This window comes from Mytilus trossulus, chromosome 4, assembly GCF_036588685.1.
Source record: "Mytilus trossulus isolate FHL-02 chromosome 4, PNRI_Mtr1.1.1.hap1, whole genome shotgun sequence".
NCBI lineage: Eukaryota > Metazoa > Mollusca > Bivalvia > Mytilida > Mytilidae > Mytilus > Mytilus trossulus.
This window is the reverse complement of record NC_086376.1, coordinates 390,566-407,644: the sequence shown is the minus strand read 5'-3', so window position 1 is coordinate 407,644 and position 17,079 is coordinate 390,566. Positions and strand designations below refer to the sequence as shown.

General features: G+C 33.1%; 1 protein-coding gene across 1 annotated transcript in view; it reads right to left on the bottom strand.

Moving 5' to 3' along the window:
• The window catches only part of LOC134714447 (hephaestin-like), a 49,356-nt gene that overhangs the window by 25,363 nt on the left and 6,914 nt on the right, over positions 1–17,079 (bottom strand). Inside the window, exon 2 of the mRNA XM_063575689.1 lies at positions 7,598–7,842. Coding sequence (XP_063431759.1) covers positions 7,598–7,842 — 245 coding nt within the window. The remainder of the gene's footprint in view (positions 1–7,597; positions 7,843–17,079) is intronic.

Below are 17,079 nucleotides of genomic sequence, written 5' to 3'. Positions count from 1 at the left end.
ACGGCGGGTGCCACGTGTGGAGCATGATCTGCGTACCCTTCCGAGATCACCCCTACTTTTTGGTGGGGTTCATGTTGTTTATTCTTTTTTTATTGTTGTGTTATGTGTACTATTGTTTTTCTGCATGTCAAATTAATTTTTTGCCATGGCGTCGTCAGTTTATTGTCGATTTAGAAATTTGACTGTCCCTCTGGTATCTTTCGTCCCTCTTTTGTCTTACACACGTATGAAACTTGTCACGGGCTGTTAAGCAACCAACCATAATATTTGATCTTTTAAATCCTTGATTGGATGATTATGTTTGACCTTTTCATCTTAGATGACATGATAATATTTGACCCCTTCATCCTCAATCGATGATAATGTTTTACCCTTTAATCCTTGTTTGAATTATAAAGTTGGATCCCTACATCGTAGATCGGATGATAATGTGTGACCCCTCAATCCTAGATTAGTTGATAATTTGTGACCCCTTAATCCTAGATTGGATGATAAATTGTGACCCCTAAATTCTAGATTGGATGATAATTTGTGACCCCTGAATCCAAGATTGGACGATAATGTGTGACCCTTTAATAATCCTAGATTGGATGATAATTTGTGACACCTAAATCCCAGATTGGATGATAAATTTTGACCCCTAAATCCTAGATTGGATGATAAGTTTTGACCCCTGAATCCTAGATTGGATAATAATTTGTGACCCTTAATCCTAGATCGGATGATAATGTGTGACCCTTTAATCCTAGATTAGTTGATAATTTGTGACCCTTTAATCCTAGATTGGATGACAATTTGTGACCCTTAAATCCTAGATCGGATGATGATATGTGACCCCTAAATCCTTGATTGGGTGATAATTTGTGACCCCTAAATCTTAGATTGGATGATAGTTTGTGACAACTGAATCCTAGATTGGACGATAATGTGTGACCCCTGAATCCTAGATTGGATGATAATTTGTGACCCCTGAATCCTAGATTTGATGATAATTTGTGACCTATAAATGCTAGATCGGATGATAATGTGTGACCCTTTAATCCTAGATTAGTTGATAATTTGCGACCCTTTAATCCTAGATTGGATGATAAATTGTGACCCCTAAATCCTAGATTGGATGATAAATTGTGACCCCTGAATCCTAGATTGGATGATAATTTGTGACCCCTGAATCCTAGATTGGATGATAATTTGTGACCCCTGAATCCTAGATCGGATGATAATATGTGACCCTTAAATCCTTGATTGGATGATAATTTGTGACCCCTAAATCCTAGATTGGATGATAATTTGTGACCACTGAATCCTAGATTGGACGATAATTTGTGACCCCTGAATCCTAGATTGGATGATAATGTGTGACCCCTGAATCCTAGATTGGATGATCATTTGTGACCCCTGAATCCTAGATCGGACGATAATGTGTGAACCCTGAATCCTAGATTGGATGATAATGTGTGACCCCTAAATCCTAGATTGGATGATAATTTGTTACCAATAAATCCTAGATTTGATGATAATTTGTGACCCTTTAATCCTAGATAGGATGATGATTTGTGATCCCTGAATCCTAGATTTGATGATAATTTGTAACCCTTTAATCCTAGATTGGATGATAATTTGTGACCCTTTAATCCTAGATTTGATGATAATATGTGACCCCTGAATCCTAAATCGGATGATAATTTGTTACTCCTAAATCCTAGATTGGATGATAAGTTGTCACCCCCAAATCCTAGATTTGATGATATTTTTTTACCCCCAAATCCTAGATTGGAAGATAATTTGTGACCCCCAAATCCTAGATTGGATAATAATGTGTGACCCTTGAATCCTAGATTGGATGATAATTTGTGACCCCCAAATCCTAGATTGGATAATAATTTGTGACCCTGGAATCCTAGATTGGATGATAATTTGTGACCCCCAAATCCTAGATTTGATGATAATTTGTGACCCCTAAATCCTAGATTGGATGATAATGTGTGAACCCTGAATCTTACATTGGATAATAATGTGTGACCCTTGAATCCTAGATTGGATGATAATCTGTGACCCTTAAATCCTAGATTTGATGATAATTTGTTACCCTTAAATCCTAGATTGGATGATAATTTGTGACCCTGAATCTTATATTGGATAATAATGTGTGACCCTTGAATCCTAGATTGGATGATAATGTGTGAACCCTGAATCCTAGATTGGATGATAATTTGTGACCCCTCAATCCTAGATTGGATGATAATTTGTGACCCTTGAATCCTAGATTTGATGATCATTTGTGACCCCTCAATCCTAGATTGGATGATAATGTGTGATCCCTGAATCCTATATTGGATGATAATGTGTGACCCTTGAATCCTAGATTGGATGATAATTTGTGACCCTTAAATCCTAGATTGGATGATAATTTGTGACCCTTAAATCCTAGATTTGATGATAATTTGTTACCCCTATATCCTAGATTTGATGATAATTTGTGACCCCTAAATCCTAGATTGGATGATAATGTGTGATCCCTGAATCCTATATTGGATGATAATGTGTGACCCTTGAATCCTAGATTGGATGATAATTTGTGACCCTTAAATCCTAGATTTGATGATAATTTGTTACCCCTATATCCTAGATCGGATGATAATTTGTGACCCTTAAATCCTAGATTGGATGATAATGTGTGACCCCAGAATTCTAGATTGGATGATAATATGTGACCCCTAAATCCTAGATTGGATGATAATTTATGACCCTTGAATCCTAGATTGAATGATAATTTGTGACCCCTGAATCCTAGATTGGATGATAATTTGTGACCCTTTAATCCTAGATTGGATGATAATTTGTTAACTCTAAATCCTAGATTTGATGATAATTAGTTACCCCTGAATCCTAGATTGGATGATAATATGTGACCCCTAAATCCTAGATTGGATGATAATTTATGACCCTTGAATCCTAGATTGAATGATAATTTGTGACCCCTGAATCCTAGATTGGATGATAATTTGTGACCCTTTAATCCTAGATTGGATGATAATTTGTTAACTCTAAATCCTAGATTTGATGATAATTAGTTACCCCTGAATCCTATATTGGATGATAATTAGTGACCCTTAAATCCTAGATTGGATGATAATGTTTGACCCCTATATCCTAGATTGGATGATAATATTTTACCCTTTAAACCTAGATTGTATTATAATTTGTGACTCTTTAATCTTAGATTGGATTATAATTTGTGACTCTTTAATCTTAGATTGGATGATAATTTCTAACTCTTTAATCCTAGATTGGATGATAATTTGTGACTCTTTAATCCTAGATTGGATGATAATTTGTGACTCTTTAATCCTAGATTGGATGATAATTTGTGAACCTTGAATCCTAGATTGGATGATAATTAGTGACCCTTAAATCCTAGATTTGATGATCATGTTTGACCCCTCAATCCTAGATTGGATGATAATTAGTGACCCCCAAATCCTAGATTTGATGATATTTTTTGACCCCCAAATCCTAGATTGGATGATAATTTGTGACCCCCAAATCCTAGATTGGATGATAATTTGTGACCCCCAAATGGGACAACATCCCTAATGCGCCTTGAAATGAGGAACTCAAAAGTCACGTGTAAAGAAAAAATCTCTGTGTAGTGATATTGGACATGTTTCTATTTTTAACAAATGACTGAACTTAATTATTTGTGGTGATTAAGAAAGTAGATGAACATAGAATAAATGTGTAAAAACTATGGAGCTATTGAATGTGTTCAAAGTATTAAATTTTCAAAGAACTTATTGTGTTAAAAAGGGGATATTTTACCACAAGGAGCCGCATCACAAAAGGATGTTCGGGGTTTGCTAATTTACGGAAAAAGTAATCTCACTTCGTACCCCGAAAATTTAATCACATATGTGAAAATGTCACAGCTTCGAAACGAGCTATCATACATATCCAAGTTTACGATATGGACTGAGCTACAGGAAAAAACGTTACCATTATCGCCTATGGAAAAACAATTAAAGATATTGAGCCAAATCCTAGATTGGATGATAATTTGTGACCCTTGAATCCTAGATTGGATGATAATTTGTGACCCCCAAATCCTAGATTGGATAATAATTTGTGACCCTTGAATCCTAGATTAGATGATAATTTGTGACCCCCAAATCCTAGATTTGATGATAATTTGTGACCCCTAAATCCTAGATTGGATGATAATGTGTGAACCCTGAATCTTATACTGGATAATAATGTGTGACCCTTGAATCCTAGATTAGATGATAATCTGTGACCCTTAAATCCTAGATTTGATGATAATTTGTTACCCTTAAATCCTAGATTGGAGGATAATTTGTGACCCTGAATCTTATATTGGATAATAATGTGTGACCCTTGAATCCTAGATTGGATGATAATGTGTGAACCCTGAATCCTAGATTGGATGATAATTTGTGACCCCTAAATCCTAGATTGGATGATAATTTGTGACCCTTGAATCCTAGATTTGATGATAATTTGTGACCCCTAAATCCTAGATTGGATGATAATGTGTGATCCCTGAATCCTATATTGGATGATAATGTGTGACCCTTGAATCCTAGATTGGATGATAATTTGTGACCCTTAAATCCTAGATTTGATGATAATTTGTTACCCCTGAATCCTAGATCGGATGATAATTTGTGACCCTTAAATCCTAGATTGGATGATAATGTGTGACCCCAGAATTCTAGATTGGATGATAATATGTGACCCCTAAATCCTAGATTGGATGATAATGTGTGACCCTTGAATCCTAGATTGAATGATAATTTGTGACCCCTGAATCCTAGATTGGATGATAATTTGTGACCCTTTAATCCTAGATTGGATGATAATTTGTTAACTCTAAATCCTAGATTTGATGATAATTTGTGACCCTGAATCCTAGATTGGATGATAATTTGTTACCTCTGAATCCTAGATTGGATGATAATTTGTGACCCTTTAATCCTAGATTGGATGATAATTTGTTAACTCTAAATCCTAGATTTGATGATAATTTGTTAACTCTAAATCCTAGATTTGATGATAATTTGTTAACTCTAAATCCTAGATTTGATGATAATTTGTTAACTCTAAATCCTAGATTGGATGATAATTTGTTAACTCTAAATCCTAGATTTGATGATAATTAGTGACCCTTAAATCCTAGATTGGATGATAATGTTTGACCCCTAAATCCTAGATTGGACGATAATATTTTACCCTTTAAACCTAGATTGTATTATAATTTGTGACTCTTTAATCTTAGATTGGGTTATAATTTGTGACTCTTTAATCTTAGATTGGATGATAATTTCTAACTCTTTAATCCTAGATTGGATGATAATTTGTGACTCTTTAATCCTAGATTGGATGATAATTTGTGAACCTTGAATCCTAGATTGGATGATAATTAGTGACCCTTAAATCCTAGATTTGATGATCATGTTTGACCCCCAAATCCTAGATTGGATGATAATTTGTGAACCTTGAATCCTAGATTGGCCTCATAATTAGTGACCCTTAAATCCTAGATTTGATGATCATGTTTGACCCCTAAATCCTAGATTTGATGATCATGTTTGACCCCTAAATCCTAGATTGGATGATAATATGTGACCCCTAAATCCTAGATTGGATGATAATTTGTGACCCTTGAATCCTAGATTGAATGATAATTTGTGACCCCTGAATCCTAGATTGGATGATAATTTATGACCCTTTAATCCTAGATTGGATGATAATTTGTTAACTCTAAATCCTAGATTTGATGATAATTTGTGACCCTGAATCCTAGATTGGATGATAATTTGTTACCTCTGAATCCTATATTGGATGATAATATGTGACCCCTAAATCCTAGATTGGATGATAATATGTTTGACCCCTATATCCTAGATTGGATGATAATATTTTACCCTTTAAACCTAGATTGTATTATAATTTGTGACTCTTTAATCTTAGATTGGATTATAATTTGTGACTCTTTAATCTTAGATTGGATGATAATTTCTAACTCTTTAATCCTAGATTGGATGATAATTTGTGACTCTTTAATCCTAGATTGGATGATAATTTGTGAACCTTGAATCCTAGATTGGATGATAATTAGTGACCCTTAAATCCTAGATTTGATGATCATGTTTGACCCCCAAATCCTAGATTGGATGATAATTTGTGAACCTTGAATCCTAGATTGGCCTCATAATTAGTGACCCTTAAATCCTAGATTTGATGATCATGTTTGACCCCCTAAATCCTAGATTGGATGATAATTTCTAACTCTTTAATCCTAGATTGGATGATAATTTGTGAACCTTGAATCCTAGATTGGATGATAATTAGTGACCCTTAAATCCTAGATTTGATGATCATGTTTGACCCCCAAATCCTAGATTGGATGATAATTTGTGAACCTTGAATCCTAGATTGGCCTCATAATTAGTGACCCTTAAATCCTAGATTTGATGATCATGTTTGACCCCCTAAATCCTAGATTGGATGATAATTTCTAACTCTTTAATCCTAGATTGGATGATAATTTGTGAACCTTGAATCCTAGATTGGATGATAATTTGTGACCCTTAAATCCTAGATTTGATGATCATGTTTGACCCCTAAATCCTAGATTGGATGATCATGGTTGACCCCTTTATCCTAGATTGGATGATCTTGTTTGACTTCATTTGTGCAGACATATAGTAAATGACATATTAACCGTGTCACGTCCAGTTTTGACAAGGATATGACTGTTTCTGAATTTTTATTTTATAGTCTACCTCAATAAGATATAAAACATAAGATATATCAAAACAGTTCTATTTATCAGTTAACCCATATTCCTTCTATGTCTGTTTAAAGTCTGTATCCTGTAATTCATTTTTTATTAGAGAGGGGGGTGCCTGTCATATTTTCTTTTAAGTCAAATAATTTATGAAAAAAATTAGATCAGTTTTGTCAGAGATTTTGTTGGGGTGCATGATTGTCTCATTGGTAATCAAACTTTTTTTTTATAAAAAGTAAAAATAAATTGATTTTAATACCGAACTCCAAGAAAAAAGATAAAGAAAAAGTTCAAACACAATAAAAGCTTAGAAACAACTGTCATATTCCTGATTTGGTGCATGTTTATCATTATGCAGAAAATATGGTATTGAACCTGGTATTAAAGCTAGCTTATAAGTTCTAAACATGTACAATTGCCAATTGTTGATGTATATTAATTGAGAAGAATCATTATTTTTATAATTTCAATTACTAAGGAAGATGCAGTTAGCGGCATACACATTATATTCGGTATCCTGTCATCTTGAAAACGTTTAAGTGTTAACTTTTTGTTTTGTCAGATACACCTTTGAAAGAAGAACAGTATGTTCCGACATATATTTATTTATATTTATAAGTAACTTTGGTCGTATGGTTAAAGATTCTTCTACTCATTTTCGTTTACAATTTTGTCTTTTCGAAAATTATTACTAGTGTATGTGCACATAGTTTAAATATATAGAACAAATTGTTTTAAGCTTACTGTTATGTTTTATGTAAAAATCAAATGAACTAAATTAAGTACCTTCACTGTCTTTAAAGTATTGTACACCATGAGGATGCAGTCCATAAGGCCTTGATGCTAAGTTCCGGAAGTGAATATACAATACATCACCAGTTTCTCCTTTTATTGTAGGGCCGATATAACCCATCCATGGTGCTGGTTTTATCTCCCTTCTGAAGTATCCATCAGTGAACTGTTTTAACATCACTTTCTTATAAACACTTCCTATCCTGTCCTCTGTTGTTTGTATATGTCTATCTGATATACTGAATGAATAATTAAATGTGTCAACAATATCTAACATTGCAAAAATCTTATGTATTATAAGTCTATTTAATATAATACATAAATAAATAAATGAATAAGTAAACAATATTTTGCTTTGCAGAAGCTATATGTCTATTCAGTTCTATTGAAATTATCAAAAAATAAATAATAATAAAAAAATAAATATGAGTCTATGTTACTGAATAACTTGATAACACGTAACCGATATCTGACATTGAAAATACTAAATAATTGTAAAATATTATCGGATATAATGAATAGACAAACCAAAGGAAAACCAACAATTATGAAAGAGGGACAAAAGATACCAAAGGGACCGTCAAACTCATAAATTTAAAACAAACTGACAACGCCAAGGCTAAAAATGAAACAGAAAAACAGAAAAACAATAGTACACACGGCACAACATAGAAAACTAAAGAATAAACAACACGAACCCCTCCAAAAACTAGGGATGATCTCAGGTGCTCCGGAAGGGTAAGCAGATCCTGCTCCACATGTGTCACCCGTCGTGTTGCTTATGTGATTACAAATCCGGTAAATAGTCTAATTCGGTAGGTCACATTCAAGAAAGAGGCTATTAATAACGACACAACAGAAACACTTAACCACAACGGAAACATGCATAGAAACGAATTGTGGATAACAATTGTTTTAGTGATATCTAGTTGACGTTTTGAGATTGTGAGTCAGATTTACCTATTATATCGGGGTTTTTTCACGCATCGTGGTAAATAGAATGAAATCTGATGCAAAAGTAATACAAGTAAGACGTTTAGTGCTAAAAACCAGGTTTAATCCACCATTTTCTACATTCGAAAATGCCTGTACCAATTCAGGAATATGACAGTTTTGTTCATTCGTTTGTTATGTACTATCATTTGATTTTAACATTTGATTAGGGACCTTCCGTTTTGAATATTCCTCGGAGTTCTGTATATTTGTTATTTTACATTTTTTATGTATATTCTATCATTGTGTTACTTTTCTTTGGTAAAACTTTCGTATTCTTGTCTTTCATTTTTGCTAATTGGATTTGTCTATATGCCTAGTTTGTTTAATACATAACTTTGACGTGGCTCTGAACAACTAATCATAAATTAATTATCATTGTCACAGTGTTATTGTTTTTACCAGTTTGATTTGTTCACTCACCCTTGTCAATGTGATAACATTGTATGCGACTGTCAAATGAGAGGTTAAGCTAGCTATTAAACCAGGTTTAATCCATAATTTTCTACACAAATCAGGAATATGACAGTTTTTATTCATTTATTTGATGTGTTTCAGCTTTCGAATTTGACATTTTCCGTTTTGAATATTTCTCGGAGTTTGGTAAAAAAAAACATATTTTTACTATTTGCCAGATTTCTGACCTGGCAAAGTACATTTAAAGAAACAATGGTTTCATAGCTAATCTAACCACTTATATTGCATTGTTAAAAATGCCATTAAAAATATAACACCTTAGTACAAACAAACGCAAGAAAACTAAGTACTGAGAACAAATACATAAATTAATAATATTAAAGTACCTAACAATAGTAAAACTTGGAAAAAGAAGGGTCACCTCCCATGAATGAACCGTATCACACCAGGAGATAACAACTAAAATATTCATGATAAACTGCATGTCGCATGAACGGACCAAGGTCACAATATGTGACATATTTTTGTGACGTTTAAGTATCACAGAACAATTTTAAAAACTTTTAAGAATGTTACAATGTAGCAATTGATGGAATGACTTCAGACATCATGTCATCTAGGTCAAGATGCCAATATAATGAGACTAGGGAAAGTATCTAAAACTGTCACTATCGTGTATATCAAATCAACGAATTAAACATTTATTTACATAACTTGAACACTTGACGATCTCTTACAAATATAAAAAAAATGGTAAGCATCAATTATCGTATTAACATCGTGAAATACTAATTAATCGATCACAATACGATTTTAAGGAGTGTGATAAAATGTCGTTTCTCATTCCAATCAATACTTTACCATATACTAGTAAAATTACATTATAGATAAAAGATATATTTATGTAAAACAATTTAAACGAGAAAACTAACGGTCTTATTCATATAAAAAATGAAAAAAAACCAATTATTTTATCCATATTTTGACTATTTTATTAATTGTGACTGTTTATTTAACGCATCATGTAAATGTAGCGGAATTTGATGAGACTGTTATTAAAGTGAGAGGGTTAGCGCTATAGAACCAGGTTTAATCCACCATTTTCTACATTTGAAAATGTCTGTACCAAGTCAGGAATATGACAGTTCTTGTCCATTCGTTTTTGATGCGTTTTGTTTTTTTGATTTTGCCATGTGATTATGGACTTTCCAAATTGATTTTCCTCTGAGTTCAGTATTTTTGTGATTTTACTTTTTATGTAACACATGAACAATCAACAACCACTGAATTATAGGCTAAAGTTGAGTATGTGGTGAAAACTAGAATTGGTTTGTGTTATCAGAAAATCAGTGTATGTGAACATTCTATGTGTCGTATAAAAGTCATATCTTATCCATAATCTTCCGAAATGTAAAGCTTTCGAACTACTGTTCTCGGGCTTAAATTCAAATATATTTTTTCCGTATGAAGTGACCTCATTCATCTACGCTACATTTCATTAAATATATAGCCTCCGCAAAATGCAAGCACGAGGGAGAAAATCATCAAAGAATGTAAACAACCAAGCACTTGGAAGTAATTGTTAATTGTAATGGGAAAGCTAACTTATCAAATTGGAACGTGCTCCATAATTCCGTGTTGATTATTAACAATGAAAAGATCCTGTTAATTGTATGGATATTAAGATATACAACGGAAAGTTAGGCATATTGACAGATACAGCAAAATGTTAGGTATATTGAGAGAGACAACGACGTGTAAGGTATATTAAAAGAGACAGCGGAAAGTATGCATATTGAGAGAGACAATGGAAAGTTATGCATATTGAGAGGGACAACGGAAAGTATGCATATAGAGAGGGACAACGGAAAGTATGCATATTGAGAGAGACAATGGAAAGTTATGCATATTGAGAGAAACAATGGAAAGTTATGCATATTGAGAGAGAACGAAATGTTAGGCATATTGAGAGACAACAGAAAGCTCGGCATATTGAGACAGACAATGGAAAATTAGGCATATTAGATTTGTTGCATCGGTCGTTAATAGTGGAAATACCTCTACTGTTCTATGTATATGTATTCTCTATATTGTGAGCGCAATCTGTACCAGGTTTTATGATGTTTAATTTGATAGACTAGTTTTTGATTTAAATAGAATGGGTTTTTACCCAAGAGCAATATTAAAAGTTAAATGTGTGGCTTTCTCATTAACATTCTCCTAGTATATCTTTGTGTTCAGAAAACAAAGAAACTAACAACCGCAGACATTTATTTACTTTTCCGTCTTTTATGCGTTCAATCGAATACATGTTTTAGTGCATTGTCGGACACGGATGTGCAAGACTTTGATAAATGAAGTAATCACTGTTAATTTATATGCAGCATTAAAGGCCATGGAAACTAAGGGCAAAATAAAATACTATTATAAATTAAAAAAAAAGATTAAAAAAAACTAGGTTGAATATTTATTTGTCTGAAGATTGTAAATCAAACTCCATACAAAACATCTATCAAAAAAAGTATCCCATTAACGTGTATATATCATTTAATTGTTGTTTGAGTGCAATACAGGAGTTGTAATAAAATTTGGAAAAAAGTTGAATGAATGAGTTCGTACAATACAGGAGTTGTAATAAAAGTTCGTATTATCATATAGTAAAAATCTGGTTATCGGATTTTAACAAATGCATGGCAAAGATTTTAAATTTGTATGAGAGTTTACGTATTTATAACGAGTGTTCGGTTTACTTCAACATACAAACATAAAAATTATAAGATGTGGCATGATTTCCTAAGAGACATCAACCAATCAGAAAGCCGACTGTTGTATTCAGAATCCAAATGTTGCTATCAGTAATATTTTATTAGCACGTGGTTGTATATGTTAAAAGCAACAGTAATCTATGTTCTAGTTTCGTTAATTTATTTTGATTACAAAAAGACAGTCAGAAGGCTGCCTGAGAACGCCAGAAGTGTTAATAGATCATCAATCATGCAATTTAAGACTCATTGGAAATGCCACAATAGGGGATACTATTTGATATTTAAAAATTGTGAAGTTTCAGTTATATACCATAGTTCCCATGGTCTCTATTCCATGGATTTTGCAATTTAATGAGACACTTATTACTTCATTTATTAGTCTTACACATTAGTTCTCATAGTCTTTGTTGTATGAATTTTACAAGTAAATGAGGCACTTATTATTTATCAGTCTGACAAATCAGTTTACACCAATGCATTCATGGTATATTTTATATTACAAATAAAATACTGAAAAATCTTATTTCTTTATCTGCATTACCATTTTCCCCCCTATGAAAATACTTCGAAAATAAGATTCTCTAAATAACTGGTAACTAGTTAAATTGTAACAATTAATACGCTTGGATTATACAAAATGCTTTTTCAACCCTGTAAATCATAATCAATCTGCTAATGACCTGTTGTAGATACCGCTGACCAAGCACAAAATGTATACATTGAAGCAGTAGACCTGTTGTAAATACCGTTAACCATGCACAGAATGTATACATTGAAGCAGAAGACCTGTTGTAAATACCACTAACCATGCACAGAATGTATACATTGAGGCAGAAGACCTGTTGTAAATACCGCTAACCATGCACAGAATGTATACATTGAAGAAGAAGACCTGTTGTAAATACCGCTGATCATGCCCATAATGAAGTCATTGAAGCAGTAGAACTGTTGCAAATACCACTGACCAAGCACAGAATGTCTTCATTTAAACAGTAGACCTGTTGTAAAAAACGCTGACCATGCACAGAATGTATACATTTAAACAGTAGACCAGTTATAAATACTGCTGACCATGCACAGAATGTATACATTGAAGCAGAAGACCTGTTGTAAATACTGCTGACCATGCACAGAATACCGAAATTGAAGCAGAAGATCTGTTGTAAATACCACTGACAATGCACAGAATGTCTACATTGAAGCAGTAGACCTGTTGTAAATACCGCTGACAATGCACAGAATGTATACATTGAAGCAGTAGAACTGTTGTAAATAACGCTGACCATGCACAGAATTTATACATTGAAGCAGTAGACCTGTTGTAGATACTGCTGACCATGCACAGAATGTATACATTGAAGCAGAAGACCTGTTGTAAATACCGCTTACCATGCACAGAATGTATACATTGAAGCAGAAGACCTGTTGTAAATACCGCTAACCATGCACAGAATGTATACATTGAAGCAGAAGACCTGTTGTAAATACCGCTAACCATGCACAGAATGTATACATTGAAGCAGAAGACCTGTTGTAGATACCGCTTACCATGCACAGAATGTATACATTGAAGCAGTAGACCTGTTGTAAATACCGCTAACCATGCACAGAATGTATACATTGAAGCAGAAGACCTGTTGTAAATACCGCTAACCATGCACAGAATGTATACATTGAAGCAGAAGACCTGTTGTAAATACCGATAACCATGCACAGAATGTATACATTGAAGCAGAAGACCTGTTGTAGATACCGCTAACCATGCACAGAATGTATACATTTAAGCAGTAGACCTGTTGTAAATACCGCTAACCATGCACATAATGTAGTCATTGAAGCAGTAGACCTGTTGCAAATACCACTGACCATGCACAGAATGTATACATTGAAGCAGTTGACATGCTCCCATTATTAATGACTGACGCATCCAGTTCAATATGCGTCTTCATTTGTCTCTCATTTTCAATGCAAAACTGACAATTGATCAATCATACCACGATTTATTTATTTGTTGGATATTTTAAAACTGTCTTCCCCTATTACAAACATAATAATGAATTCAATAAATAAATCAAAGTTAATACCTTTCTTTAATTTGTCAGATGTACGTGCATCTTTTTTATAATTTTGCAAAGTAAATTTACTATCATCGCTTACATATCTGTACTTTGAAAGTTTATTCTTAAATAATCATGCAAAAACAAATTTTTGAGAATGGAAATTGGGAATGTGTCATAGAGACAACATAGCCTGTACCAAGTCAAGAATATGACTTGTTTGATGTGTTTGGACTTTTGATTTTTGATTTTTGATTTTCCTTTTTGAATTTTTCTCGGAGTTTAGTATTTTTGTGTTTTTAATTTTATAGAACAAACATAAGAAGAAGGTCACCAACAGGTCTTCAATGCAGCGAGAAATTCCCGCATCCGGAGGAGTCCTTCAACTTGTTCCTAAACAAATATATATACTAGTTCAGTGATAATACTAAACTCTAAATTGTACACCAGAACTAAAATTAAAAACAGGTTTACTGACAGTTCAAAATAAACGCATACAAATATAAAAGATATGCATGAATAAAAGTGATGTTCAATTACAAAGACAACAAATTAATATTCAAAAACGAATATGCTGTATGATATTGTGTAAATCCTCTACAAGAGACCAAATGATACAGAAATTAGCAGCTATAAGTTAACCGTGCGGTCTTCCACAATGAACAGAGCATAAACTTATAGTCAGCTTTAAAAAGTCCCGATAACGTACATTTAATTAAATTCAAACGAGAAAACTAACGGCCTATTTAATGTACAAAAATTAAAGAAAAACAAATATTTCACACAGAAGCACACGACAACCACTTTAAGAAATATTTTAAGTGCACAATAATGAAAACATTTGATAAGACATAGTAGAAGGTGTAATTTATTTTGACACGTATGAAATTGAAAGCATTTTGAGAACATTTGGGGTTTTTTTGCAATACAAAAATGTGGAATATTTCAAAGCATTATGTCTAAATACTACTGTAAATTCAGAAATTATTGCGAGGTTTTTATTATTGCGAATAATGCGACTGAGTTGTAAACGCAATAATTAAAACTCGCATTTTGTAATATTTTATTGTATATCATTTAGTATAAACCTTCGCCTGTCAACTTCTTTTAAATGTACATGTATGACAAAATAATATATACATGTATTGATGTTTACATGTATATCTCCGACGTCCAAATTTTGAATGTTTTTGAAAGAGGGGAGATAGATACCAGACGGACATTCAAACTCATGACGTAAAAAGATAACCAGACAAATAATAGTACAAAAGACACAACATAGGAAATAACAAAACACAAACCCACCAAAAACTGGAGTGATTTCAGATGCTCCGGAAGGGTAAACCGATCCTGCTCAACTTGTAGAACTCTTCTTGTTGCTCTTGTTATATTATTATAAACCTGGTTAACATTGTAAATAGTCATATTCGGTAGGTCAAATTTGTGAACGCGTCAGGTTTGAGAATGTTTATTGAGATTAAGAGTTGCTTGACCTTGTTAAATGACACGCTGCATTGACCATAACAGGCTTAGGCCGTGTTCACATTGACCTAAACTCGGTGTTATGTTAGTGTAACTCACACATAAACTAAACATAATTACGTTCCCATTGATAAAACTCAATGTTTACATGTAGTTTAAATCATGTTTTGCCTACATGCAGTCGATAGTCGATGTAGGCCTTGTGTAGGTTTAGTGTACACAAAACTAGGCATTCCGAACTGTAATTTTTCCATTTATACGTAAAAAAGAAACGATTTTTATATAAAATTGATACTTATAACACTTATTAATAAAGTTCTTTACAGAAATATTTGTCTAAACTTGATATATTTATTTGTTATAAAACACTTAATGTAGCCTTATTAGCCCCTTATCAAGACTCATCCATCGTCTTTGCCGAACACATAATTTATTAGAAAAGGTCTTCCCATATCGACTGGACGTACACACTTGACAGAAATATTTGCCACTGGTATTTATTCAAACAACGATTCACTCATTAATGCATTACTGAAAAAGGGTGAGGTTACTTGCTTGTTTGTGTAGAATCTCAGATCCGTTAAAATAGTATTAGAAATAAAAAAAAATATCACCCTGTTCTTTTGCCAAAGAAAAACTTGTAGAAAAAATATCATTTCAAACAAACAGAAAAGATAGAAATGTTCTGATCCATAAAATCGTTATTCTTTTTCTCTGTCTATAAGCAAGCTGATGCAGCCTTTTTTAATGCGAAGTCGAGACATCTTTAAACTACTGGAAATCATCCAAAATTACTTTCTTAAAGGAGCAATCACTTTACTTTAAAAACAATGGGGGGGGGGGGGGGAGGGGGGTCTGAGTCCGAATTTTTCTCTCGCGCGAAAGTTAATATTTATTTCGAGGATGGCAATTCAATATTTAACACTAAAATGTATGGGGAAACTTTGGATTCAGATTTTTTTTTCATTCTAATCATCTGTTTGACCCGATTTTTTTAATCAAATTGTGGAAAAATCCATCCCCCCTTTTTTTTTAAAGTCAAGTGGTCGTTCCCTTACTGCTAGAAAAGTTGTTTGAAAGTTTGAATTCGGTTTCTACGTAATGAACATTTAAATGACATATAGTTTACAAGTGTGAACAAATCTTATGTACAGGTAACTAAACAAGGTGTATAGATGTGGACAAATCTTAGGTGAAACTAGTGTACAGTTCATTAAACCAAATGTAAACATGTTTACTGTACACGGCGTTTGGTGTGAACACGGCCTTATACGGTTCAATTTCACGTTAAAAGTGAAACTATATTAATCGCAAATCATATACAGAAAATAAAAACCGTTGTGTTCCTGTTTGAATGGTTTTACACTAGGCATTTTGCGGCTCTTTATTACTTGATACGGTGTGGGCCAGGCTCCGTGTTAAACCTATAATGGTTATCTTTAACAAATGAGACTTGAAGGGAGAGTTGTCTTATTTGCGCTCATACAACATCTTCTTATTATATAATATCTATTTGGTTCATATATATTATAGCGGATATGCATCAATTAAAGAAAGCTATTATCGAATCAACTAATAGATAACAGTTCTTTATTTTACTTGTTTATAATCAAAGTTCTATTAAAAAAGGTATAGGTTGCACATATATTTTAGACATTATCACACTTCGTTTCGAAAGTGGAGGTCAAATTCCTTAAGAATGTTAATAGTTATCAAAGGTACCAGGATTATAACTTAGTACGCCAGACGCGCGTTTCGTCTA